The sequence below is a fragment of the Canis lupus genome, chromosome 18 (genome assembly GCF_003254725.2).
Source record: "Canis lupus dingo isolate Sandy chromosome 18, ASM325472v2, whole genome shotgun sequence".
NCBI classification, from domain to species: Eukaryota; Metazoa; Chordata; class Mammalia; order Carnivora; family Canidae; genus Canis; species Canis lupus.
In genome coordinates, this window is record NC_064260.1 from 45,428,575 (window position 1) to 45,456,569 (window position 27,995).

Consider the following 27,995-nt stretch of genomic DNA (forward strand, 5'->3'; position numbering starts at 1 on the left):
ACGGGGCTCATGACCATCTCAACAGATGCAGGAAAGGAATTTGCCAGAACTGGCTTTGATGATAACAACACTCAACAAGGCGGGATTAGAAGGAAACCATGTTGGTAGTAAAGGTAACATGTGACAAGCCCACCCCCCACGGGCTTCCCAGTGGTGAAAAATGAGAGCTTTCCCTCCGAGATCGTGAACGAGACAACGATGCCCATGCTCACCACTCCTGTTAGTTCGGGCCGGAGCAATCAGACAAGGAAAAGGAACTACTGAGGTACCTGGTTTGGAAAGGAGGTCATGGATGACGCGATCTTACACGTAGAAAACTCTAAAAACTCCACCAGAAGAGAGTTGGAGCTTACTTTGATCGGAACACAACCTCCCCAAATCCACATGTTGAAGTCCTCACCTTGAGAGGTGATGGTGTCAGCAGGTGAGGGCTTTGGGAGGCGATGGGGTCATGAGGGTGGAGCCCACGTGAATGGTCATCCCCCAAGACACTGCAAGCAGGGACTTGGGGAGACACTTGCATACCCATAATGACAGAGCCAACAGGTGGAAACCAGCCCAGTGTCGGTCAGCAGATGACCCGGGAAACAGACTATGGTAACATCCCCACAGCGAGACACCCCTGAGCCTAAGAAAGGGAGGGCCTTCTGACAACTGCCACTATGTGATGCCAAGCAAATAAGCCAGACCCAGGGGTGGGCACTGCCTGGCCTCACTCGTGTGGTCGGGGGCCGTCAAATCCAGAGACAGAGAGGAGATGGTGGGCGTCAGGGGCCAAGGAGTTGTTAATGGGTAGAGTCTCCTTTTGCAAAGAGGAGGGGTGATCCGGCTGGGCAGTGCTGAAGGCTGCGCCCCACCCCACACAGTGCCATCACTCTCTTGGTCTCCCCAAGTCCCTCCCCACATGGCCCCATGCATGGTAAGCTCCGCAGGGGCAAGACTTTTGTTCTCCTCATCCAAGGTGAATCTCTGAGTCGAGGGCAGGACCACCCTGGGGCTCAGAATTTGATAGAAGGAAGGAAGACAGGAGGCAGAAAGAGAGGACGCAGGTGAGGAAAGGGATCTGTGTGAAGAGCAGGAAAAAGTAGAAGAGATTGGGTGGCCTGCGGTCTCCTCCTGGGTTTGGGGGTGTCCCTCGGGAGGCTCTGTTCTTGCAGCCCAAGGACAAGGTGGCAGGCTCTCTGCTTGCAGCGGGGTGGCTCCGGGGCCCAGCCCAGTCTCACCCCTTACCACCATGACTCGCCACTTCCAGTGGGACTGTCAAGGCTACTGGTCTGCATCCCAGGTGCCTGGCATGGGCACAACCTGGCAGCCTGGAGGGGTCATGATGGCCCAACGCATCCTCCACTTGTTTCTTCTGGACCTAGGCTGGTCCCTGGAGCCTCGCAGGAGGCACCCTGAGTGTGTTGGGGGCCCAGGAGAGAGCGGCGTGTTGCCCACATGTGGGGCCTGGGGTGCGTCTCTGCCTGAGTCACCCTCCTCACCCTGGCCACCCAGCCTAGGTTGTCAGTCCATCACTGGGCGCCTTAGCTAAAGGAGCATAAGCCCCGGGGGCTGTAGACCGGGGCAGCCAGGGTGCCCATGGCTGCGGCCACACAGCTGTCTGAGGAGCAAGAGGCAGCAGGTGTGGACAGCCCACCCCCAGGATGGTCCAGGGCCAGGCTGTGAGCAGACCTAGAGTTGCTTGCAACTCCCAGGACCAGGCCCCAGTCCTCCTGGACCCTCCACGGTGTCCAAGGTGGAGCCGCGCAAACTGGCAGCACTCCATAAATGCCGAGTTTTGACGCATCCTGGGAGCCTCCCCCGAGCCTGCGCTGCGGTGCTAGGGTGCAGGGAGGGGTGAGCTCAGAAGGGGCCCTGAACACCTACCAAGCCCCTGAGGGGCGGGGGCCATCCGCTCTGGCTCTGCACCGCCCCGTGTGGTCCCCCCCCACGGCCCCCAGTCTGTGTGGGTGAGGGCGGGGTGGACCCAAGGCGGGACAGGCTCCTGGCACCGTCCCTGGCGAGCCCGCTCCTTCCCAGCAGCCGCTTCCCTTCTCTCCTTTATCTCCGTCCTCAGCTCCATCAAGTGTGAAGAGGTAAACTGGCTGAGCAAACAGGCTCCTGAGCCGCATCCGGGATGTCTCAATAGCTGCACCCCGGCGGGCCCGCCACTTGCCTCCACCCAGGGGACAGCACTCGCGGGCACTACCTGGGCCACGCCAAGTCTCCACCTCGCGTTTGACGCATGTGTTGAGTGCCTGCTGTGTGCCAGCCGTGAACAAGAGGCAAGGCCCCCGCGCATGAGGCCCTCCTTCCGAGGTGGTGGGGTGGGGGTGGGGGGAAGATGGCAAATTCCAAGCACTGAATAACTTCTATTGGAGTCCGGCGTCCAAGGAGCCCACGGCTGCTCGTGTGTGCGTGGGGCTGGCAGGTGGGGGCACGGCCTGAGAATCAGGACCCTCAGGGATGCAGAGGGGCCAGCCACGGGGGTCGGGGCCAAGGGCAGCCCGGAGGTTTGCAGGGCGGTGGACGTAAGCAGGCACCAGGCCAGGCCCATCCGCGGGAGCTCTGATGCCAGGAAATATGGGCCAGCTTCGGGGCGGGTGCACCCTGCTCCATAGACGCCGGGAACCAAATGAAAAGCAGATCCCAGGTGTCCACCGTGAGCCTCCAGACACCTGCCCCCGGGGGCCGCCAGCCAAGCAGAGGGGGCACAGTTTGGAAGGTGGTTTTCCGGTTGTCCCAGCAAATCCACTTCTACGAACTCATCCTCAAAAAGAAGTGCAGGGACGTTACCAGGCAGGGGGGTACCAGGCAGTAGGGGGTACCAGGCAGGAGGTAACCAGGTACCTCTTGCTATTTATCACCCAAATCGATGGAGGAGCTGCCCAGCACCTGATGAGCTGGTTACTGCCTGGGGGCCCCTGCTTCCCACCCAGGGTGTGCCCCCTGGGATGCTCTCAGACACACTCAGGCATGGGGTAAGGACCAGAGAACAGATGCCTGGAGTGTGAGTCACAAGGGGATGGCCGGTGAGGCTTCACTGACAGAAAAATGTTCCCCTGTGGCCAGCAGCCAGGCAGCTGGGCCCTCTGTGGCTCCCACTCAGGGCAGTACTGGGGTTGAGAGATCCTCAGCCCCCGAGGTGACCCCATCAGCCCTGCCAGGGGCCATCAGCCCCGGTGAGGATCAGGGGCCCCTGAGGAACAGCAGCTTCCTTTGTGCTACCCAGCCTGGGGTCACTGAGCCATCCCAGGATGAGGGGAGGGTCAAACCCACTGTGCTGGGAGCCCCCGGACAAGGGCCAGCCTGGGTGTCCACTCTCAGGGCTTCTGTGCCCCCTTAAAATGAACTTGGTGACAGAGAGGAGTGCAGTCTGAGTCCTCCTGGGTGCAGGCTGAGCACCCCTGGCCAGCACCTGGGGCAGACCGATGGCGGGGGCCTCAGCCAGGTTCCCAGGAGCTTTGGCACCAAGCTTAGGGGCTGAGTGTGGAACTGAGTGTGGGGACTGAGCATGGGACTGAGTGTGGGGACTGGGCGTGGGGGCCGAGCATCGAGCCAAGCATGGGGCATTAAGCATGGGACTGAGTATGGGGGCCGAGTATGGGGGGGACTGAGTGTAGGGATGGAGCATGGGGGACTGAGCATGGGAGCCGAGTGTGGGGAGAACTGAGCATGAGACTGAGTGTGGGACTGTGCATGGGGATGGAGAGTGGGGGACTGAGCGTGGGGACTGAGCATGGAGACACTGTGTGGGGGACTGAGTGTGGGGGCCGAGTATGGGGGACTGAGTGTGGGGACGGAGCATGGGGGCCGAGTGTGGGGGGGATTGAGTATGGGACTGAGCGTGGGGACTGAGCATGGGGACTGAGTATGGGGACGGAGAGTGGGGGACTGAGCGTGGGGACTGAGCATGGGGACTGAGTATGGAGGTACAGAGTGGGGGGACGGAGCATGGGGAACTGAGCGTGGGGGCCGAGTGGCGGGGGGACTGAGTGTGGGACTGTGCATGGGGATGGAGAGTGGGGGACTGAGTGTGGGGACTGAGCATGGGGACAGAACACGGGGACCGAGTGTGGGGGCCCAGTGTGGGGGACTGAGTGTGGGGACTAAGTATGGGGGCCGAGCATGGGGCTGAGCATGGGGGATGGAGTGCAAGGACCGAGGGTGGGGACTGAGCATGGGGGCCAAGCGTGGGGACTGAGCATGGGGGCCTGAGCATGGGGTCCGACCATGGGGTTTGAGCGTTGGGACTGCGGGTGGGGACTGAGCGTGGGCTCATGCTGACCGCCCTCCCACTGGTTGCACAAGACACGAGCAGGCGGCCGGAGCCAGGAGCTTTGCTGTCCAGGCTGGGCCACTGGCAACACCTTCCTGGCACCAGGCGGCAGGGCTGCATCCCTCGGATTCTCAGAAGCTGCACTGGGGCGGGTGTGGGCAGGTGGGGGCGGGGGTCCCGTGAAGCTGGGCCCACAGCCGCAAATCCTTCCTTGTCCGGCGTCTTTCCTGCCTCAGCCCCTCCCCAAGAGCAAACACACGTGGCTGCTCGGGGGAGAGGACAGAGCCGTGCGTGGCCCAGGAGCCGGGCGCAGAGCCAAGGGTTCTCACTATATAAGCCCCAGGCCCCCAGGGAGCGAGCACCAGGGCCACTGCTTCCCGGCCACCCGCCCACCGCCCTGCCAGCCCCCAGGATGGGTGCCCCGAGTGGGTGCCTGGCGCTGGCCTGGGCCCTTGCCGCCCTGCTCTTGGTGCAGAAGTCAGGTGAGGATGGAGAGCCTGGTGCCTCCCTTGCAGGCCCTTGCGGAGGGGCAGGCAGGCCCTCGCCCCGTATGTGGGGCCACCGGTTCTCAGCCTGCACCCAGGAGGAGCTGGGTCCTCCCAGGAGAACTGCTGACAGGGTCTTGGGGTGGGGGCTTGGGGGGGCCGGGGCTGGGTGCCACTCTGGTCCGTGGGACGGTGACAGGCTTCAGCGCAGCCCCCAAAGGAGCCCCTCAGATTAGGGCTGGAGCAGCTGGCGAGTGACACGCAGCCGCGGAGGAGCTGCCTCTGAGCCCCAACCTGGCCCTCCTGCCTCCCCTTGTCAGTCCCAGGCCTGTGGCACTTAGTGTCCAGGGGAAGTACCAGGAGCCCTAATGCGTACTGTCAACAGGAAAGACACGGCCTCAGGGGCTGCCTGGGTGACACCCAGCAGGGCTGGCCCGGAGCCCTGGCCACTGCAGGCTGCCTCGCCCAGCCCCGGCCCCAAGCTCTGCTCCCGCCAGGCCACCCTGCGGTGCCTCGTCCGGGTTCAGGGGTCCGGGCAGGTGGTCGCTGGCCCACAGCTCTCTCCATGGAGGGGGTGATGGTGGTGAGGACGGTCATGTCCCAGAGCCCCTGGCCGGGGCTGAGTGGTGCTGAGTACCCCAGCCTGCCGCACTGGTCAGGGGGGCTGTGTGCTGGTTGGCACAGCAGGGCACCCACCCACTCAGCCAGGCTCTCCCAGGCTTTCCTGGGCCGCGCGGGCCTCAGGCCATGTGCCTGAGCCATGGGTCTCACCAGCGAGCCCTCATCCTCCACCTGCTTCCCTTGGGGGGCAAGTCCCTTGAGGGGTGGGCAAAGGCGGTCTGAGATGGGTCCTACATCAGGGGCGTTGCCGTCAGACCACTGTGTGATGGGATGGTCGGTGGCGAGCATTTCTCTGGCCGGGTGCTGCGGACCAGGCCTCGCTGCGCTAGTGACCCTGCCGGGACAGGGCTCCGGGTTGAGCCAATCCTTGTGGGAACCAACCCCAGATCCGGGGGTGTGCGTGTGCGGTGCAGCCCGCCTCCTGGTGACACCCTCTAGTTTCTGCCTGTGGGGTGCGGCCAGGCTGGGGTCAGGGGTGCACAGAGGGAGTGGCTGTGCCTGTGGGAAACGCATTCATCCAGGGCCCTCGAAAGGAAAGATTAATGCCGCGCCAGTCCCTGCGGTTTCCAGGTGTCCGAAGTCCCTGCTGGGAAAGTCTAGCAGGAAGCAGAGGCTGGTGCCGTGGCCTCGCTGCGCCCCTCGCCGAGCTGGCCACACCAGGGACCTGGGGGCCCCCCCTCCCACTCCCCGGGAAGCTCAGTCTTGGGCTGAGTGTGGAGACTCCGGGCAGACGGGTGCTGGGGTGCCGCAGTGAGAGCTCAGCCGAGGGGCCTGGGAGGGCTTCCCCTGACGCCCACCACGGCAGCGAGGGGTCGTGGGGGCCTGGCCATTGGGGAAGCACCTGGCCTTGGCCCCCGTCAGGCTGGAGGTGGTGGGCACTCAGGCCACAGGGCAGCCACCCCAGGACTCGGGGCAATGGGGCCCCCATGCCTCCCGCTGCCATGACTGTCAGTTCCAACGCAACTGGCTCTGGTCTTGGGTTTCTGCTAAGTCATGCCCAGAAGCCTCCCCGACTGCGTATGTCCTTGTCCCCAACAAAGCCAGTCTTTGTCCTTCGCCAAGGGACGCCCAGGATGGGGCCGATCCCTCTTCAGGGGTGGCCAGGGTCAACGGGGCCAACGCCTTTTCCTGATTCCATTTTTGTGGCCCGAGCCAGCAGCAGCAGCTGCCCCCTCCCAGCGAGACGAGGCACCCCCCCTCTGCTGAACTTGTGGACGGGGAGAGCAGGGGTCAGCACAAGGTCCCTGTGGAGGCCTCACACCCCGTGGAGCCCTGAGGAGGCCAGATCCTGCTCGTGTGGACGCTACCCTGAAGCCTGCCAGGAAGGGATGGCGGATGCTGCAGCTTCTGACTCCTGTCCCCCTTCCCCACAGAGACCCAGGGCGGTGTGCAGCCCAGCTGGGCAAGCACGGAGGCTGCTGCGAACAGTCCGTGGGTGGATGCTGGTAGGGAGCCCAGGCCCTGGGTGGTGGGGCGCCCCTCGGGGGCTGGACCACTTCCTACATCAGCTGTCACACGGAGATCCTTCCCAATCCCACAGCTGCCCGCAAGACGAGATGGCGGGGTGGGGGGCGCAAGGGGGGGACACGGCCCAAAGAAAGCAAAGGAACGGAGTAGAGAAGCTGAAACACTCATAGACACTCACACGCACATGCACAAGTGGTCACACACTCATACGTGCATGCACACGTGAGCTCACTCACACACAGTGCATGTGCACACATGTACATGCATGCTTAGGGCAGAGGAGCCCTGGGCAGAAGGGTCTTGGGCAGACGGGGACGGGGACGGCCCTGGTCCTGGGGCTCCCTGGGCTGGGTCAGGGTGGCCAGTGAGGAGGACAGGGGTCCCGGCCTGGCAGCATTTCTCATGTGACCCACCCTCACTCTGCAGCTTGGAGTGTGACCGTCATCCCACCCGTCACCATCTTGCCCACCATGAGCTGTGAGTGGACACTGCCCACTGCTGATGGGGTGGGGTTTCGCAGACCCCGGGGGGTGAAGCTGGCATAGTGTGGGCAGCTGGATGGCCTCGGTCATGCCTGGGAGTCTTCCCTGTGGACGGGTCTCCTGGGGAGTGGCCCTGGATGCTGGGGCAGGGGCAGGGCTCTCAGGGAGCATCAGAGCGGCTAGGGCAGCAAGGCAGGGAGTGGCTGTCCTCCTGGCTCCCCGCCCCAAATCCAGGGTCGGCTGCCCATGGGTGGCTGGGCGAGGCTGGTGGCATGCACCCGGGCCCCAGCGTGCTCTCCCCGCAGTCCTGAACCCTGCGCACAACGGGCGGGTGTGCAGCACATGGGGCGACTTCCACTACAAGACCTTCGACGGGGACGTCTTCCGCTTCCCGGGCCTGTGCAACTATGTCTTCTCCACGCACTGTGGGGCCGCCTACGAGGACTTCAACATCCAGCTCCGCCGCGGCTTGGCCGGCTCCAGGCCCACCATCACCCACGTCGTCCTCAAGACCCAGGGGCTGGTGCTGGAAGCCTCCAACGGCTCCGTCCTCATCAACGGGCAGAGGTGAGCCTGGCCTGGGCTGGGAGGAGCCGGGACCCTGGGGTGGGGTCAGGGCTCAGAGCCGGTGGGGAGGGCCCTGGGCCCTGCTGGACACCTTGGCCGTGGGACAACCAGAATATTCCACTCCAGGGAGGAGCTGCCCTACAGCCGCGCTGGCCTCCTGGTGGAGCAGAGCAGCGTCTACCTCAAGGTCACTGTCCGGCTGGGGCTGACCTTCCTGTGGAACAGAGAGGACAGCGCCCTGGTGAGGATGTTCTGCCCCCATGCTCCCCCGGCCGGGTCGGGGGCAGAGTCTGCAGGGGCCCAGGCTCTGCAGGCTGGGAGAGGCTGAAGCTGCCCCCTCTCTGCCCCCAGCTGGAGCTGGACCCCAAGTACGCCAACCAGACAGTGTGGACTGTGTGGGGACTTCAACGGGCTCCCGGCTGTCAATGAGTTCTACTCCCATAGTGAGTGCCACCTGGGGTCAGGGTGGGGTCAGGGTGCCATCCCGGGGGGATGCTGGGAGTGGCTTTGCCCAGGTCAGGGTGGGGACGCCCCAGGGCACGGGCAGGGGTCCCCTGGCAACTATCCCTGCCCTACTCCCAGGGGCCCTCAGCACACCCCGCACCAAACATCTCATCTCCACAGATGCCAGGCTGACCCCTCTACAGTTTGGGAATCTGCAGAAGCTGGATGGGCCCACAGAGCAATGCCAGGACCCCCCGCCTTCCCCAGCCAACAACTGCACAGATAGGGTGAGCGCCTCTCAGGACCCAGGCTGCCCACGGTCCCTGCTCTCCCCAGGGCATGGGGACAGCCAGGAGGGCGGACTCAGGCTTCCTGTGGTGGGTCCTGGGGTGTCCAGGTGACAGAGGGGCTCCCTGCCCTCAGCTGGCAAAGGACACAGCCTCCGCTCTGGAGACACACCCTCTGTATGGACTCACTTTCGCCTGCTGGACACACGTGCCCTAAGTATGTGGGCAGTGCATGTATAAGCATGTGCACCCCTCTGCATGTGCAAATTCACATCCACACACATACAGTTCTGCCTGCGGCGGGACCTACAGGGGAGCTGGGAGGACCCCACTTTGAGAAGTGGCCTGGAGGCACCAGCAGAACCTGACCCTGAGCCTGAAATGAGGATGTGGTGCTGCAGCCCACCCCCAGCTGGCTGGGGCCAGGGAGGGAAGAGGGTGTGGGAGGCCGGCTCTGGCTCTGCTGGGGCTGCCTGAGGGGTGGGTGCCGCTGTCCTGGGTGCTGGCGCTGTGGACAGGTGCCTCCTGGAGCCCGGAGCAGGTGGGTGGTGTCCACACTCAGGGCTCCCTCCCCAGAGCCCCGCAGAGCTCTGCACCCAAGGGTGGTGAGTCCACGGTGATGGGAGGACGGGAGGGTGGACGGCTGGCTGGGCAGGTGGATGGACAACAGACAACGGAGGGATATGTGAGTGGAGGGACAGACGGAAGGATCAACGGGACCTCTCAGGGAGGCAGGGGCCCGGCCTGGAGACGCCCCCACAGGCACCGAACCCCTGTGCTCCCCAGGAGGGCGTCTGCCGCCGCACCCTGCTTGGCCAGGCCTTTGCCGAGTGCAACGCGCTGGTGGATCCCGCCGAGTACGTGGCCGCCTGCACCCAGGACCTCTGCCGCTGCCCTACCTGCCCGTGTGCCACCTTCGCGGAGTATTCCCGCCAGTGCGCCCACGCGGGGGGACGGCCCCAGAACTGGAGGGGCCCCGACCTCTGCCGTGAGTGCCCCATGCCAGCACTGGCTCCTGGGGTGGGGGGGGACAGCTGGCATCTGGCTGCGGACCAGGGACAAGTAGAGTCATTCCAGAGGGTGGGCAGGAGACCTCGGGGACCTGGGAAGCCCTGAGGAGGACCTAGCCTGGGTGCAGTGGGCTGAGCTCCTCCAGCAGCCGGGCGGGCACAGGGGGGCTGTCCAAGAGGGAGGAGGGCTGCTCCCCAGGCTTCCTTGTGCGCTGCCTCCTGCAGATGGCAGCTGGGGGCTGGCATGGCGGGGGGCCCAGCCTCCCAACATGAGGGGCTCCCTTGGGGACCCTGGATGGCACATGGAAGGTCAAGGGGGGGGCTGCCTGTATGCCCCATGCTTGGGCAGCTTCCTGGGGCCCACGTGCTGCCTCCTCTCTGCAGCCCAGACCTGCCCCCTCAACATGCGGCACCAGGAGTGCGGCTCGCCCTGCGCCGACACCTGCTCCAACCCCGAGCGCTCCCAGCTCTGCGAGGACCACTGTGTGGACGGCTGCTTCTGCCCCCCAGGCAGGTCCTCCTGGCCCTTGGGGACTGGCCCCCACCCCCCTGGCTGCCGGTAGTCACTGAATTCCCAACATCTGACCCAGCCCACTCATGACCCCTCCACTGTCCCCAGGCACGGTGCTGGATGATGTCACCCATGGGGGCTGCCTGCCTCTGGAGCGGTGCCCCTGTACCCACGGCGGACATACCTACGCCCCAGGGGCCTCCTTCACCACCAGCTGCAGCTCCTGGTAGGCATCCTGGCTGCCCTGCCCCTGGCGGGGGTGCATGGGGTGGGGTCCGCCTCTTGCACATCATGCCTCTCTCCCCAGCACTTGCTCCGGGGGGCTGTGGCAGTGCCAGGACCTCCCGTGCCCTGGCACCTGCTCTGTCCAGGGCGGGTCCCACATCTCCACCTACGACGAGAGGCTCTATGACGTGCACGGGGACTGCAGCTACGTCCTGTCCAAGGTAAGTTGGGGAGGGGGAGCATGTCAGGCCTCACCTGTCCTGGGACTCTCAGGGCCCCTGTGCCTCTGGGAAGGGCCCTCTGTGATGGCCATCAGAAGGGGTGAAGCCCCCCTTGACCTCCTCCTGGGATCTCATCCCCAGAGGGAAGCCTGGGCTCACACTCACAAGAAGGGGCTCCCAGGGCTGGAGACCAGCTGCCAGGACGTGGCCACAGGTGCCACCGTCCGTGTCTACCCACAAGGGCAGTCCTGAGAACAGGGGCCCCACATGTGTGCGTGTGGCTGTCCCCCAACGCGTGGGGGGGCTTTACCCTGACAGAAATGCACAGGCGACCTCTTCACTGTGCTGGCCGAGCTGCGGACGTGTGGCCTCACAGACAATGAGAACTGCCTCAAATCGGTGGCGCTCAGCATGAACGGTGGGGACACGGTAAGGGGCCCACTGGGAAACGGGGTGGAGCAGGAACCTGGCTCAGAGGGTACAGACCCTCGCTCCCTCCTTCAACCCCATGGGCCCAGGCCTGGCCCCCAGCCCTGGGCTTCAGAGTCCCCCAGAGCTTGGAGGTCGAGGCCAGGGCTCCCCTCCTTGCTCTGCCTCTGCTGGGCTGGCCCCTGGGGAGCGCTGCCTGGACCCCCAAGCAGGCAGGCTCTTCACTCTACGGCCCTGGCGTCCTCCTCTCCCTAGATCATCCAGATCCAGGCCAATGGCGGGGTCTTCATAAACTCCATCTACACCCAGCTGCCCGTGTCAGCAGGTACGTGGGCTCGGCACCACTGGGCCGTGCAGCAGCCAGGCCTCTGCCCCCAGCGCCTGCGCACGGCCAGCCAGGTACCCTGCTAGTGCTCTGTGGCCTGGGCCACTTCTGGTATCTCCCGTGGTTGGTTTCCTGTCTGCACGTGGGGTGTCAGTGGTCCACTGGCAGCCACTATGAGGACCTGGTGTGGAGCACACTTGGTGCCTGGCCTCTTGGGGACCAGCAGCGGTCACTCCCAGCACTGCCCACTCCCAGGGCCCAGCAGACCCCTGTCTCCTTCTAGCCCATCCCCAGAGGACCCTCCCCGCCTGCCCGCCACCTCCTGGGCTGTCCCAGGAACAAGGAGGCTCTGTCTGGCGAGGCCTGGCCTCTGTGCAGACTCTGATTTCGCCCCCATCCCTGCAGCCAACATCACCGTGTTCAGGCCCACCTCCTTCTTCATCCTGGTGCACACGGGCCTTGGGCTGCAGCTGCAAGTACAGCTGGTTCCCCTCATGCAGGTGTTCCTCAGGCTGGACCCCTCCTACCAGGGACAGATGTGCGGTGAGGCTGGCAGGATGGGCTGGGAGGGGGCTGCTCCCAGGGCACGGTGGAGACCCCTGCACCACCCAGGGCACCCCATATACAACCTATGGCCCCAGGGAGCTGACCTTACAAGGGCAGGCTCTGCACAGGGCCTGATCCCCACCAGGGCTTATGTGCAGATGGCTCTGCACCTCGATCCTGGGATGGGGCTCTCTGGCCAGTGCACCTTGTGCTGGTCTCTAGAGGGACCACCAGGCAGGCGGGATGGCCAGGTTGGCTGCCCCACTGACGCCTCATCCCTGGGCCCTGACCCGCAGGCCTGTGTGGGAACTTCAACCAGAACCAGGCCGATGACTTCCGCGCCCTCAGCGGCGTGGTGGAGGGCACGGCTGCCGCCTTTGCCAACACCTGGAAGACCCAGGCCGTCTGCCCCAATGTCAAGAACAGCTTCGAGGACCCCTGCTCCCTCAGCGTGGAGAACGGTATGTGGGTGCCGGTGACCCCCCGGACCCTCCCTTCACCGGGCCGGGCCTGGGAGCCCAAGCCTCCTGTCTCCCAGGGCCCTGGGGCGCGTGGGCCTGGGGGAGCCCTGACGTCCAGGCGTGTGTGCGGGCAGCAGGGTCTGGGGCTCGTCTCTGGGGAGAGCACCCTGTTGCCCTGTCGGCATGTGGGTGAGCCCCAAGTTCCAACACAGCTCTGCTGGGGCCGTGGGGCCCCCAGAGCCTGGGCACAGGAGCGGAGGCTGCCAGAGGGGTGGGAGCAAGGGAGGAGCTGTGCCAGTGGTGGGCAGCCAGCCAGCTTGCCTCCCCTGTCCCAGAGAACTATGCTCGGCACTGGTGCTCCCTGCTGACCGACCCAGCCGGAGCCTTCTCACGCTGCCACTCTATCCTCAACCCTGCGCCCTTCCACTCGGTGAGACCCCCTGCCCCACCTGGACTGTCCCCCAGCCTCTCTGTGGGTTCCCCGTCTTGAGCACGCCCCACGGCATGGTGCGCTGCTTGGTCAGTCCTCCCCTGGGCTGCTCTGGACCATCAGCACGGCCACTGTGGGTGTGGTCGTTGTTGTAACAAAGGAACACACGCTAGGTTGCTAAAAACTAGAGAAATCGCTTCTGTCCCAGTTCTGGAGGACGAAGTCCTAAGGCAAGGTGTGTGCAGGGCCGTGCCCTCCTCCTGGGTCTCCCAGCGTCTCGGGGCTCCTGGTACCACTGCCTCCACGGCCACATGGTCTCGGCCCCTCCCCTGTATCTGTGTCATAATTCGGGGCCCATCCCTACAACACAATCTTCATCACATCTGCAAAGATCCTATTTTCAATAAGGTCATTTCCTTAGGCCCTGGACATTAGAGCTTCTGTATGTCTTTTGGGGGGACATGACCCAACCCACAACAGTTGGCTCACAGGCCACTTTCCCAGAAGCTCAAGTCCCTAGGGAGGTGTGTCGGCAGGTGGAAGGCCCAGGCCCACCCCTGCCCTGGTCCTGTGGAGACCCCTTGTGACCTCGACCTTGGCCCAGCTCCGTGCCTTCTTGCTGTCCCCTCCCTGACCCCAACTGCAGTCACTTAGTGTCCAAGCTGGCTCTCCTGGGGGTGTCTGCGAGCCCCCCACCACTTGCTGTCCATCCTCAGGGTGGAGCTCCGAGCCCAGGTGGGGGTCCCAGGAAGGACTCATGGGGAGAGCAGGGGCCTGGGCGGGTGGGGGTCCCTGATGGACCCTGCATCCCCATCCCCAGAACTGCATGTTCGACACGTGTAACTGTGAGAAGAGCGAGGACTGCCTGTGTGCGGCCCTGTCCTCCTATGTGCACGCCTGCGCCACCAAGGGGGTGCTGCTCAGCAGCTGGAGGGACGGCGTGTGCAGTGAGTGTCCCCAGGCCACTCTGTGCCCAGGAGGGGGTGGGCAGGGCGCTGGGGGCCCCGGGGGCACATGCACCCACCCACACCTTCTCCGCCAGAGCTTCACGCTTCCTTGACCAGACTAACCAAGGACCTGGTGCTCCGATGACCCCTGAGTGTCAGAGGGGAAACTGAGTCTCGGGCTGTTTAAACCCCAGCATGGAGGGGGCCTCCAGCCACTGACTGAGCACCTCCCTTGCCCCTAGCCAAGTATATGAGCAGCTGCCCCAAGTCCCAGAACTACACGTATGTGGTGGACAGCTGCCAGCCCACCTGCCGCACTCTGAGCCAGGTGGACGTCACCTGCGGTGTCTCCTTCGTTCCCGTGGACGGCTGTGTCTGCCCCTCGGGCACCTTCCTGGATGATGCAGGTTCCTGCGTGTCCGCCGAGGCCTGCCCCTGCTACTTCCATAGCTCTGTGGTGGCTCCGGGGGAGGTGGTGCACGACAACGGCGTGGTGTGGTAAGGGACCAGCTGGGCCCAAGCCCCTCCACACGGCACTGCCCCTTATCCTGGTCTCGCCCCCCTGCATCACTCCCAAAGATCCCTGGGCACCCCCCCTTCCCCGGGAAGATGGTGAAACACAAGGGGGTGCCCAGGGGACGGAAGTTTGCTTTCCTCCTCCCTGGCCTGGGAGAGGGTTCTGAGGGTCCAGTGCCCAGGAAGGGCGTGTGTGGGGTCTGCGGGGCGCTGGGTGGGCAGTGGACCTCAACAAGGCATTCTGTCTCTCTCACAGTTCGTGTGCGGGTGGGAAGCTAAGTTGCCTGGGAGCAGCAGAGCAGAAGAGCTCAGGTACGGCCTCCCCGCCGCGCCCAGGGCTGGGGGGGGGTGGGGAGGGCTCCCCAGGTGAGGCAGGGAGGGCTCCTGGGGGCCCATCACATGCCCGCTCAGCTGCCTCCATCCACAGGGTGCACGGCCCCCATGGTGTACCTGGACTGCAGCAACGCCTCGGCAGGCACGCCGGGGGCCGAGTGTCTCAGGAGCTGCCACACGCTGGACGTGGACTGTGTGAGTGGCCGGCGAGGGCGTGCGGTCCCTCTGGGACCCCGGGCACAGGGCAGGGCGGGTGCTGACGCTGTGCCCATCCACAGTTCAGCACCCACTGCGTATCTGGCTGCGTGTGCCCCCCGGGGCTGGTGTCGGACGGGAGCGGGGGTTGCGTGGCCGAGGAGGACTGCCCGTGTCTGCACAACGAGGCTGCCTACAAGCCCGGGGAGACCATCAGGGTCGCCTGCAACACCTGGTGGGTCGGGGCTCCTCTGCAGGAGGTAGGGAGGGGCCGGGGACTGCCATGACCCCCACCCTGGGAAAGCCCCGCACAGGCTTGGAAACCAGAGGCCGGCAGGTGACAGATGGGTGACAGGCAGGCACACACCCTCACCCCTTTGCTGAGCCCCCCTGGAGAGCAGGGAGGGCCAGGTCCCGGGCCTGCAGCCGCGAGCACACTGTCCACTATCCTCACAGCACGTGCAAGAACCGCAGGTGGGAGTGCAGCCACAAGCCATGCCTGGGCACCTGCGTGGCCTATGGGGACGGCCACTTCATCACCTTTGATGGGGAGCGCTACAGCTTCGAAGGGAGCTGTGAGTACACACTGGCCCAGGTACGTGGGGGTGCCCCTCTGTGCCCCTGTCCTTGGCCCTCCAGCCCCTGGGGCCATGAGCTCAGCCTGACCCCTCCCTGTCCCAGGACCACTGTGGTGGGAATGGCACCGCCAATGGGACCTTCCGCGTGGTCACCGAGAACGTCCCCTGCGGGACCACGGGTGTCACCTGCTCCAAGGCCATCAAGCTGTTCCTGGAGGTGAGGGGCCACCAGGGGCCCTCCCCACCTCCACCCTCCAGCTGTATGTCCTAGGGCTGCACCGGGAGCTGCATCGGCCCCTCCCCCACGGGCCCGCCCCTCCTCTCCCAGGGACACCTGTGTTTGGACTGAGGCCCACTCTGATCCGGGATGAGCTCATCCCTCACTGACCCCTGCGGAGACCCTTTTTCCAAACAAGGTGGCATTCACAGGTTCCAGGGGCTGGATGTGCATCTACCTTGTGGGGGTCTGCGTTCCACCCACCACATGTGGGGCCCAATTCCAACAGAGGGAGGTCAGAGTTCACCAGGCAGGGAGCCACACTGCTGCCCCGGGGGATCAGCTCCACTTACCCGTAGCCCCGACTTTCCACGCGGCCTCCCCAGGCTCCCAGCACACCCTGCTCGGCCTCTTGCCTCATGTTCACGGGCAGTGTCAGGAGCCAGCCCATGGTTGACACCAGCCCCTGACCACCGGTGGGGCCCTCGCCCCCAAGCTGGCCCCTCAGCCCTGCAGCCACCCGTCCACGTGTCCCTCTGCAGAACTACGAGCTGATCCTGCACGAGGGCACCTACAAGGTGGTGCAGCGGGGCCCGGGCAGAGGCCTGCCCTACAAGGTCCGGTACACAGGCATCTACCTGACTGTGGAGACTCAGAGCGGCGTGCTGCTGTCCTGGGACCGAAAGACAAGCGTGTTCATCCGGCTGCGGCAGGACTACAAGGTGAGAATGGATGGGCCGTGGGCCCCTTCAGGCAGGGTCAGAGCCCCTGCTCCTAGGTCTGGCCCTGAGGGGACCATCTGGCAGCTGACAGTCTGCTCAGGGCTGGGGTGAGTCCACTCACGACTCCACCTGAAAGGGGTGTGTTGAGACCAAACCATCCAACTGGCAGAGTCCTGGTTACAGTACTGTTCTTGCTCTCTGGTACCCCTGTGCCCCCTGGACCCGTCTGCCCACCTGCCTGCCTGCCCACCTGCTCATCTGCCCAGCTGCTCGCCTGCCCAACAATGCAGCCCCCTGTCTGCCCACCTGCCCACCTACCCATTCGTGCAGCCCCCTGTCTGCCCACCTGTCTGCCTGCCCAGCTGCTCACCTGCCCACCTGTCCACCTGTGTGCCTACCCAATTGTGCAGCCCCCTTCTGTCCACCTGTCTGTCCAGCTGTTCACCTGCCCACCTGTCCACCTGCGTGCCTACCCAACTGTGCAGCCCCTGTCTGCCCACTTGTCTGCCTTCCCATCTGTCCAGCCCCCTGTCTGCCCACCTACCCATCCATGCAGCCCCTGGTCTGCCCACCTGTCCCACCTGTCTGCCTACCCACCTGCCTATTTTTCCAGCCCCCCATCTACCTACCTGTCTGCCTGCCCAGCTGCTCACCTACCCACCTGCTCACCTGCCCAGCCCCATCTGCCCACCTGTCCACCTGTCCGCCTACTCCCCTGCTTGCCATGGGACCTACTGTGCGGGGACCCCGTCCTCCTGCAAGTTCACAGGGCACTGCCTGTCGTCGCCCCTCCCAGGATGGGCTAGGCGCTGCCCCCTCAGCCTGCCCCCTGCAGCCCCGCACACAGTGTCTCCCCTGCTCCCGTCTGCAGGGCCGGGTCTGCGGGCTGTGCGGGAACTTTGACGACAAAGGTGTCAATGACTTCACCACGCGGAGCCAGTCCGTGGTGGGCAGCGCCCTGGAGTTTGGCAACAGCTGGAAGTTCTCCCCGTCCTGCCCCGACGCCCCGGCCCCCAGGGACCCCTGCACCGCCAACCCCTACCGCAAGTCCTGGTCCCAGAAGCAGTGCAGCATCATCAACAGCGCCACGTTCGCCGCCTGCCATTCTCAGGTGGGCTGAGGAGTGGGGGCCGGACCTAGGGGGCTGGCGGGCTGGGGAGCCTCCTTCCCTCCTGGGCAGAACTGGGTCTGGCCTGGCCTGGGCCCCCGAGCTCAGACTTGACATGGGTGCCTGCCAGGTGGGAGGTCTGAATGGTGTGCCACGAGCACTGCCCGGGGGTCCACGGCTCTCCTTAATGACGCAGAAGTGGGGCTCTGGGCCACACAGACCCCGCATCAGCCCCCTGTCCTGCCCTCATTCCCCGGCCTCCTGTGACTTCAACATGGACCCCAGTGCCCACTCACAAGCGCAGTCTCACGATTCCGGACTTGCCGGGCATGTGCGGGCGGTGTAGGAGGAACGGTCTGATGGCAGACCCGCTCTGGGCTCTGGTGCTCCCAGGCAGTGTGGTTGGGGTGCTGCCCCCTCACCCCAAGGAGACAGGCAGGGTCACGACACGGCTGTGGGGAGGGCCATCTGTAACCACAGATGTGATGAGAGCAGAGGTGAGGGACACGGGTGACGGTGCCCAGGTGGGTGGGAGTCATGGGTCTCAGACAGCAGAGGTGGGGTGCCGCATGCAGCCAGCTCCTGCGCTCTCCTGACCGCTTGCTGAGTGGACCCTCCCTACTCCTCCCTCCCCCCAGGTCGACCCCACCAAGTACTACGAGGCCTGTGTGGGCGATGCGTGTGCCTGCGACCTGGGGGGCGACTGTGAGTGTCTCTGCACGGCCGTGGCCGCCTACGCCCAGGCCTGCCATGACGTGGGCGTGTGCGTGTCCTGGAGGACCCCGGACATCTGCCGTGAGTGGGGCCCTGCCACGGGGAAGAAGGGCGGGGGCAGGGGTAGGGCCTGACCCACACATGGTGAGCACGCAACCCCGGGCGCCCAGGGGCCCATGGGCGTGCCCCGCATCTGTGCGCCTACGGACCAGCCGGGATGGGAGGGCTCATGAGGGACCCGCATTCTGAGGGCAGGGCGGGAAGGAAGGGGTGCACGCTCAGCCTCTCCCCTCTGTGCTCAGCCTTGTTCTGCGACTATTACAACCGCGAGGGCCAGTGCGAGTGGCACTACCAGCCGTGCGGGGCGCCCTGCATGAGGACCTGCCGGAACCCCAGTGGGCACTGCCAGATGGACCTGCCGGGCCTGGAAGGTGAGAGGCAGGGAGGGGCACGGGCGGCGGGGCGGCCACCCGGCAGCACCAGCAGTGGCCACTAGGGTGAGTCTCCCCCGTGCGCTGCGCCCGCCCAGGCTGCTACCCCAGGTGCCCACCCAGTGAGCCGTTCTTCAGCGAGGACCAGATGAAGTGCGTGGCCCAGTGCGGCTGCTACGACGAGGACGGGAACTACCACGATGTGGGCGCGAGGGTCCCCGCGGCAGAGAACTGCCAGAGCTGGTGAGTGGGTGGGGGAGCCTGGGAGTGGGTGCCGGCCCGGCCGGGCGGGCCCTCAGCTCTCCCCTGTCCTCCTCCCCAGTGAATGCACGGCCGGCGGCCTCCGCTGCACGCACAGCCTCGAAGGTAAGGCTGAGGGGCCCCACACGGGTGGAGGGGCTGGGCGCTGGGGGCCGGGGGCTCCGAGTGAGGGCCGTGCCTCCCCGTCTCCCAGCCTGCACGTGCGTCTATGAGGGCCAGACCTACCACTACGAGGACGTCATCTACAACACCACGGACGGGCTGGGTGCCTGCCTGATTGCCATCTGCGGACACGAAGGAAGGATAATTCGGACGACCATGGAATGTCCCGGGACACCCTCCACAACTCCCTTCACCTTCACCACCACCGCGGCCCCGCTCTCCACGACAGGTGAGCCTTGCGGACACGCTGCCGGTTCTGTCTCCGTCTCCCGACCCCCGACCCCCGATCCCGGGCAATGGTCTGGGCAGGGCGGGAGGTCAGGGTGGGTGTCCCGGGGTAACCGACGGCCCCGCTCAGCCCCCGCTCCTGGGCATGGCCGGCAGGGGCGCAGAGGAGACTGAGGCGGTCCCTGCCCCCCACCCCAGGCTCAGGCCCCACCTCCCCCACCGTGTGTGTGCGCGAGCTCTGCCTCTGGTCTGACTGGTACGACAGCGGCCGCCCGGAGCCTGGCATGGCAGGTGGAGACTTTGAGACGTTCGTGAACCTGAGGCAGAGCGGTCACCAGGTCTGCCCAGCCCCGGCGAGCATCGAGTGCCGGGCACAGGGGCTCCCTGACACCCCACTTCAGCAGCTGGGCCAGAAGGTGGAGTGTGACATGGCCCAGGGGCTGACGTGCCTCAATGCTGAGCAGAGCCCCCCACTCTGCCACAACTACGAGGTGCGGGTCCTCTGCTGTGACTACGTGCCCTGCAGCACCTCCCCCGGCACCACCAGCCTGCAGACTCCGACCGAGTCCCTGCCCACCCCCCGCACGCAGACCCCACCTGCCGAGCCCACCACAACAGGGACCTGGGCGCCGAGCAGCTCCGCAACCTTGGCGACCACCTCCTGTCAGCCCCGGTGCCAGTGGACGGAGTGGTTCGATGAGGACTACCCCAAGTCCGAGGAGGCCGGCGGGGACGTCGAGTCCTACGACAGGATCCGGAGCGCAGGAGGGGCCGTGTGCGAGCAGCCTCAGGACATCGAGTGCCAGGCCGAGAACTTCCCCGGCAGGAGCCCCGAGTCGCTGGGCCAGCGCGTGCACTGTGACGTCAGCTTCGGCCTGGTGTGCAGGAACCAGGAGCAGGTGGGCCTCTTCAAGATGTGCTACAACTACAGGATCCGCGTGTTCTGCTGTAGCCATGACCACTGCGAGCAGCCCACGTCCCAGCCACTGACACAGACACCACCGCTGAGAACCATGGGAGGCCCCTCCAGTGGACCCACCCCAGTGTCACGGACCACACAGATCCTTGTGACTCCCACGACAGGCACTGTCTCCACTGGCCCCCCATCCACCTCACACACTGAGATGCACACGACAAGAGCAAAGACATCCCTGGAAACCCTGGTGACGGCCACCACCGAGGCCACCAGCAGCCAGGGCACGACCAGCTGTCAGCCCCAGTGCGAGTGGACAGACTGGTTTGATGTGGACTTTCCAACCTCAGGGGTCGAGGGTGGGGACATGGAGACCTTTGAGAACATCAGGATTGCTGGGGGCACGCTGTGCCAGGAGCCCCAGCGCATCCAGTGCCGGGCAGAGAACTACCCCGAGGTCAGCATCGACCAGATTGGACAGGTGCTCACCTGCAGCCTGCACATGGGGCTGATCTGCAGGAACCAGGACCAGAAGGGGCCCTTCAACATGTGCTTCAACTACAATGTCCGAGTGCTCTGCTGCCACCCGTCCCCGCACTGCCCCAGCACGGCTGTCCCCAGCACCGCCTCGACCACACTGTCCATTCAGACCCATGCCTCCTCCCCTGAGGCCACCTCCACAGCCTCCTCGCCAGCCCCGCAGACCACCCGCACCCTGGTGACCCCCTCCACGATGGCCACCACTATCTTCCCCTCCGTGCCCATCACCCGGGTCTCCACAGGCAGCCCCCGCAGCAGTGAGTCCCCAACCTGGCACCCCAAGACCTCGCCTGGACAGCCCACCACGCTGCCCGGCACAGCACAGGCCACCTCCAGCACCAGAGCCTCCCCATCGCCCCCCACAATTCAGGCCACCAGCTCTCCATGGAGCACCACCATACGTCTCTCCGCGGGCACCTCCAGGGCCACAGCACCCACAGGCAAGACCCAGACCTCCCTACTTGTCACTTCCAGCCACACCCAGAGCCCCACGTCCCCAGGGGCCAGGTCCACAGCCTGTGAACCCCGCTGTGCCTGGACGGACTGGATAGATGAGAGCTACCCAACGCCAGGGGTGTCTGGTGGGGAATTTGAGACCTACACCAACATCCGGGCAGACGGCAAAGCCATCTGCAAGCACCCACTTGACCTGCAGTGTCGTGCAGTGACCCTGCCTGACAACACCTTGGAGATGGTGGGCCAGGTGGTGCACTGTGGGCTGCCGGAGGGCCTGGTTTGCCGCAATCAGGACCAGGACGACTGGCTCAAGATGTGCCTCAACTACAAAATCCGAGTGCTCTGTTGTGAGGACTACAGCCACTGTGCCAGCACCCTGGCCACCACCGTGGTGAGCCCGCGGGGCACCAGCCCAGGTCTGACCCCCACGCTGGCCACCAGCACCACTGTCCAACCTCCAATGACCCCCAGTCCTATGGCCCCCAGCACTGGCCGCACTGTGGCCACCTCCACCTGCCAGCCCACCTGCCACTGGACCAAATGGATGGACAGTGACCAGCCCCTGCCCGGTCGCTACGGGGGTGACATTGAAACCTACTACCACATCCAGGATGCCGGGGGCCAGCTCTGTGAGGAGCCCGAGGCCATCGAGTGCCAGGCAGTGCTCTACCCAGACACACCCCTAGAGGAGCTGGACCAGGTGGTGTACTGTGACGTGAGCTATGGGCTCATCTGCAGAAACAACCGGCAGAGGGGGGGCCGGCCCTGCCTCAACTACCACATCCGCGTGCTCTGCTGTGAGGAGGACAGCAACTGCGTCAGCTCACCCAGACCCCAGCCTACCACCACCAGCACCAGCATCAGCACCAGCATCAGCACCAGCATCAGCACCAGCACAAGCCAAAGATCACCAGAGGTTACTGGGCTGAAATCCACGGCCACCCTCCCTTCCTCCCCCAGGACCACCCAGAGGGTCCCTACCTCCACCACACAGACCTTTCTTTCTTCCTTTGGGACCACTGAGGGGGTCACTGTGTCTACCACCCAGATAGGCTCCTCTTCCCCCCAGACATCCCAGAGGGTCACTGCATCCACCACCCAGACAGGTCCCTCTTCCCCAGGGACCTCCCAGGGGGTCACTGCATCCACCATCCAGACAGGCCCCTCTTCTGCAGTGACCTCCCAGGGGGTCACCACATCCACCACCCAGACAGGCCCCTCTTCCCCTGCGACCTCCCAGAGACTCACTGCGTCCACCACCCAGATAGGCCCGTCTTCCGCAGTGACCTCCCAGGGGGTCACCACATCCACCACCCAGACAGGTCCCTCTTCCCCAGGGACCTCCCAGGGGGTCACTGCATCCACCACCCAGACAGGCCCCTCTTCCCCTGCGACCTCCCACAGACTCACTGTGTCCACCACCCAGATAGGCCCCTCTTCCCCTGGGACCTCCCAGAGAGTCTCGGAATCCACCACACAGACCCTTCCTACCCCTGCCAGGACCACAGAGAGGGTCTCCAGCCTCAGTCCGTCTGCCTCCCCGAGGTTGCCCACCACAATCACCAAGCCCACCTCACCCAGTGCCCCCACCTCGGGCCCTGTGGTGACCTCCAGCAGGTGGATCTCCTCCAAGTCCCCGCCCAGCACACCCACCTTCGGGACCACGTCGGTCTCCAGGTCCCCACAGCCCAGCCCCAGCACGCACACCTTGGCCACATCGTCCTCCACGGGCTGCAGCCCACGGTGCACGTGGACAGACTGGTTCGATGAGGACTACCCCACGCCAGGCCTGGACGGCGGGGACTTCGAGACCTTCTCGGTCTTCCGCTCAGCGGGCCTCAGCTTCTGCCAGCACCCCCAGGACATCCAGTGCCGATCAGAGAAGGCGCCGGACACGCGTCTGGAGGACCTGGGGCAGGTGGTCCGGTGCAACGTGAGCTTCGGGCTGGTGTGCCGCAACCGGGAGCAGCCGGGGCCGCTGCGCTACTGCCACAACTACCACGTGCGCCTGCTGTGCTGTGAGGACAATGGCCACTGCCCCACTGCCACCACCACCTCCACAGCACCCTTGACGTCCCCTAAAGTCTTCAGTACAACCAGCAGCACAGGTCAAAGCTCACCGAGGGTTACCACGCCACAGACCACGGCCACCCTCCCTTCCTCCCCCAGGACCACCCAGAGGGTCCCTACGTCCACTACCCAGACCTTTCCTTCTTCCTTTGGGACCACTGAGGGGATCACTGTGTCCACGACCCAGACAGGCCCCTCTTCTCCAGGGACAACCAAGAAGGTCACTGTGTCCACCATCCAGACAGTCCCCTCTTCCCCAGAGACCACCCAGGGGGTCACTGCATCCACCACCCAGACAGCCGCCTCTTCCACTGGGATAACCAAGAGGGTCCTTGTGTCCACAACTCAGACAAGCCCCTCTTCCCTAAGGACCTCCCAGGGGGTCACTACGTCCACGACCCAGACAGGCCCCTCTTCTTCAGGGACAACCGAGAAGGTCACTGTGTCCACCACACAGACAGTCCCCTCTTCCCCAGGGACCACCCAGGAGGTCACTGTGTCCACCACCCAGACAGGCCCCTCTTCTCCAGGGATAACCAAGAAGGTCCTTGTTTCTACCATTCAGACAGGTCCCTCTTCCCCAGGGACCTCCCAGAAGGTCTCTGCGTCCACCACGCAGACAGGCTCTGCTTCCCCAAGGAGTACCCAGGGGGTCACTGTGTCCACCACCCAGACAGGCCCCTCTTCCCCACAGATAACCAAAAGGGTGCTTATATCTACCACCGAAACAGGCCCCTCTTCCCCAGGGACCTCCCAGAGGATCGCTGCATCAACCACCCAGACAGTCCCCTCTCCCCCAGTGACAACCGAGAAGGCCACTGTGTCCACCATCCAGACAGTCCCCTCTTCCCCAGAGACCACCCAGGGGGTCACTGTGTCCACCACCCAGACAGGCACCTCTTCCACCAGGATAACCAAGAGGGTCCTTGTGTCCACCACCCAGACAAGCCCCTCTTCTTCAGGGACAACCGAGAAGGTCACTGTGTCCACGACACAGACAGTCCCCTCTTCCCCAGGGACCTCCCAGAAGGTCACTGCGTCCACCACCCAGACAGGCCCCTCTTCTCCAGGGACCTCTCAGGGGGTCACCACGTCCACCACCCAGACAGGCCCCTCTTCCCCTGGGACCTCCCAGAGAGTCTCGGAATCCACCACACAGACCCTTCCTACCCCTGCCAGGACCACAGAGAGGGTCTCCAGCCTCAGTCCGTCTGCCTCCCCGAGGTTGCCCACCACAATCACCAAGCCCACCTCACCCAGTGCCCCCACCTCGGGCCCTGTGGTGACCTCCAGCAGGTGGATCTCCTCCAAGTCCCCGCCCAGCACACCCACCTTCGGGACCACGTCGGTCTCCAGGTCCCCACAGCCCAGCCCCAGCACGCACACCTTGGCCACGTCGTCCTCCACGGGCTGCAGCCCACGGTGCACGTGGACAGACTGGTTCGATGAGGACTACCCCGTGCCAGGCCTGGACGGCGGGGACTTCGAGACCTTCTCGGTCTTCCGCTCAGCGGGCCTCAGCTTCTGCCAGCACCCCCAGGACATCCAGTGCCGATCAGAGAAGGCGCCGGACACGCGTCTGGAGGACCTGGGGCAGGTGGTCCGGTGCAACGTGAGCTTCGGGCTGGTGTGCCGCAACCGGGAGCAGCCGGGGCCGCTGCGCTACTGCCACAACTACCACGTGCGCCTGCTGTGCTGTGAGGACAATGGCCACTGCCCCACTGCCACCACCACCTCCACAGCACCCTCGACGTCCCCTAAAGTCTTCAGTACAACCAGCAGCACAGGTCAAAGCTCACCGGGGGTTACCACGCCACAGACCACGGCCACCCTCCCTTCCTCCCCCAGGACCACCCAGAGGGTCCCTACGTCCACTACCCAGACCTTTCCTTCCTCCTTTGGGACCACTGAGGGGATCACTGTGTCCACAACCCAGACAAGCCCCTCTTCTCCAGGGACAACCAAGAAGGTCACTGTGTCCACCATCCAGACAGTCCCCTCTTCACCAGGGATAACCGAGAAGGTCACTGCATCCACCACCCAGACAGGCCCTTCTTCCCCAGGAACCACCCATGAGGTCACTGTGTCTACCATCCAGACAGGGCCCTCTTCCTCAGGGATAACCAAAAGGGTCCTTGTGTCTACCATCGAGACAAGCCCCTCTTCCCCAGGGACCTCTCAGAAGATCACTGCATCCACCACCCAGACAGGCCCCTCTTCCCCAGGAACCTCCCAGAGGGTACCTGCATCCACCACCCAGACAGGCCCCTCTTCCCCACAGATAACCAAAAGGGTCCTTATATCTACCACCCAGACAGGCCCCTCTTCCCCAGGAACCACCCATGGGGTCACTGAGCCTACCATTCAGACAGGCCCCTCTTCCCCAGGGACGTCCAAGAGGTTCACTACGTCCACCACCCAGACAGGCCCCTCTTCCCCTGGGACAACTGAGAAGGCCACTGTGTCCACCATCCAGACAGGCCCCTCTTCCACAGGGACTTCCCAGGGGGTCACTGTGTCCACCACCCAGACAGGCCCCTCTTCCCCAGGGACCTCCCAGGGGGTCACTACATCCACCATCCAGACAGGCCCCTCTTCCCCACAGATAACCAAAAGGGTCCTTATATCTACCACCCAGACAGGCCCCTCTTCCCCAGGAACCACCCATGGGGTCACTGAGCCTACCATTCAGACAGGCCCCTCTTCCCCAGGGACGTCCAAGAGGTTCACTACATCCACCACCCAGACAGGCCCCTCTTCCCCTGGGACAACCAAGAAGGCCACTGTGTCCACCATCCAGACAGGACCCTCTTCCCCAGGGACCTCCCAGGGGGTCACTGTGTCCACCATCCAGACAGGCCCCTCTTCCTCTGGGACCTCCCAGAGGCTCACTGCATCCACCACCCAGACAGGCCCCTCTTCCCCAGGGACCTCCCAGGGGGTCACTGTGTCCACCATCCAGACAGGCCCCTCTTCCCCTGGGACCTCCCAGAGGCTCACTGCATCCACCATCCAGACAGGCCCCTCTTCCCCACAGATAACCAAAAGGGTCCTTATATCTACCACCCAGAGAGGCCCCTCTTCCCCAGGAACCACCCATGGGGTCACTGAGTCTACCATTCAGACAGGCCCCTCTTCCCCAGGGACCTCCAAGAGGTTCACTACGTCCACCACCCAGACAGGCCCCTCTTCCCCTGGGACAACCGAGAAGGCCACTGTGTCCACCATCCAGACAGGCCCCTCTTCCACAGGGACCTCCCAGGGGATCACTGTGTCGACCACACAGACAGGCCCCTCTTCCCCACAGATAACCAAACGGGTCCTTATATCTACCACCCAGACAGTCCCCTCTTCCCCTGGGACCTCCCAGAGGCTCACTGCATCCACCACCCAGACAGGCCCCTCTTCCCCTGGGACAACTGAGAAGGCCACTGTGTCCACCATCCAGACAGGTCCCTCTTCCCCTGGTACCTCCCAGAGGCTCACTGCATCCACCACCCAGACAGGCCCCTCTTCCCCAGTGACCTCCCAGGGGATCACTGTGTCCACCACCCAGACAAGCCCCTCTTCTTCAGGGACAACCGAGAAGGTCACTGTGTCCACGACACAGACAGTCCCCTCTTCCCCAGGGACCTCCCAGAAGGTCACTGCGTCCACCACCCAGACAGGCCCCTCTTCTCCAGGGACCTCTCAGGGGGTCACCACGTCCACCACCCAGACAGGCCCCTCTTCCCCTGGGACCTCCCAGAGAGTCTCGGAATCCACCACACAGACCCTTCCTACCCCTGCCAGGACCACAGAGAGGGTCTCCAGCCTCAGTCCGTCTGCCTCCCCGAGGTTGCCCACCACAATCACCAAGCCCACCTCACCCAGTGCCCCCACCTCGGGCCCTGTGGTGACCTCCAGCAGGTGGATCTCCTCCAAGTCCCCGCCCAGCACACCCACCTTCGGGACCACGTCGGTCTCCAGGTCCCCACAGCCCAGCCCCAGCACGCACACCTTGGCCACGTCGTCCTCCACGGGCTGCAGCCCACGGTGCACGTGGACAGACTGGTTCGATGAGGACTACCCCGTGCCAGGCCTGGACGGCGGGGACTTCGAGACCTTCTCGGTCTTCCGCTCAGCGGGCCTCAGCTTCTGCCAGCACCCCCAGGACATCCAGTGCCGATCAGAGAAGGCGCCGGACACGCGTCTGGAGGACCTGGGGCAGGTGGTCCGGTGCAACGTGAGCTTCGGGCTGGTGTGCCGCAACCGGGAGCAGCCGGGGCCGCTGCGCTACTGCCACAACTACCACGTGCGCCTGCTGTGCTGTGAGGACAATGGCCACTGCCCCACTGCCACCACCTCCACGGCCTCCTCTTCGGCACCACAGACCCCCCGCACGCCAGTGACGCCCACCCCGAGGGCCACCACTGTCTTCTCCTCCGTGCCCATATTCCACACCTCCACGGCCTCCACAGGCCACCCCCGCAGCAGTGAGTCCCCAACCTGGCACCCCGGGACCTCACTGGGACGGCCCAGCACGCTGCCCAGCACAGCACAGGCCACCTCCAGCTCAGGAGCCAGCACCAGAGCCTCCCTGTCGCCCCCCACGCCTGAGGCCACCAGCTCTCCGTGGAGCACCGTGCGCCTCTCCACGGCCTCCTCCCTGTCCCCGGAGACCACCCACATCTTGCCGCCAGTTACTGTGTCCACAGTATCCTCCGCCGTGCTCACTACCCCGAGGCCCGCCTCATCCCCCAGCTCCCACTTCACCACTGGCTGCCTCTGCCAGGCGTTTGGGCAGCTCTTCTCCCCTGGTGAGTGCAGAGCCCGGCATATCCTGGCCACTG

The 27,995-nt window shown here is 64.8% G+C and overlaps 1 protein-coding gene across 1 annotated transcript in view; it reads left to right on the forward strand.

Annotated features, from left to right (window-relative positions):
• The first annotated feature begins 4,627 nt into the window (after positions 1 to 4,627).
• The window catches only part of MUC5B (mucin 5B, oligomeric mucus/gel-forming), a 30,913-nt gene continuing 7,545 nt past the window's right edge, over positions 4,628 to 27,995 (forward strand). The window contains 32 exon segments of the mRNA XM_049096299.1: positions 4,628 to 4,743; positions 6,741 to 6,812; positions 7,261 to 7,311; positions 7,622 to 7,883; positions 8,010 to 8,124; positions 8,235 to 8,267; positions 8,269 to 8,326; positions 8,508 to 8,614; positions 9,401 to 9,602; positions 10,009 to 10,134; positions 10,244 to 10,361; positions 10,443 to 10,581; positions 10,900 to 11,010; positions 11,266 to 11,335; positions 11,741 to 11,878; positions 12,178 to 12,342; positions 12,678 to 12,772; positions 13,593 to 13,719; positions 13,962 to 14,217; positions 14,492 to 14,547; positions 14,663 to 14,763; positions 14,847 to 14,998; positions 15,220 to 15,358; positions 15,445 to 15,558; positions 16,101 to 16,280; positions 17,152 to 17,391; positions 18,027 to 18,183; positions 18,405 to 18,533; positions 18,632 to 18,776; positions 18,856 to 18,899; positions 18,988 to 19,185; positions 19,389 to 27,962. Of these exon segments, the coding sequence (XP_048952256.1) occupies positions 4,674 to 4,743; positions 6,741 to 6,812; positions 7,261 to 7,311; positions 7,622 to 7,883; positions 8,010 to 8,124; positions 8,235 to 8,267; positions 8,269 to 8,326; positions 8,508 to 8,614; positions 9,401 to 9,602; positions 10,009 to 10,134; positions 10,244 to 10,361; positions 10,443 to 10,581; positions 10,900 to 11,010; positions 11,266 to 11,335; positions 11,741 to 11,878; positions 12,178 to 12,342; positions 12,678 to 12,772; positions 13,593 to 13,719; positions 13,962 to 14,217; positions 14,492 to 14,547; positions 14,663 to 14,763; positions 14,847 to 14,998; positions 15,220 to 15,358; positions 15,445 to 15,558; positions 16,101 to 16,280; positions 17,152 to 17,391; positions 18,027 to 18,183; positions 18,405 to 18,533; positions 18,632 to 18,776; positions 18,856 to 18,899; positions 18,988 to 19,185; positions 19,389 to 27,962 (12,544 nt within the window). The 5' untranslated portion in view covers positions 4,628 to 4,673.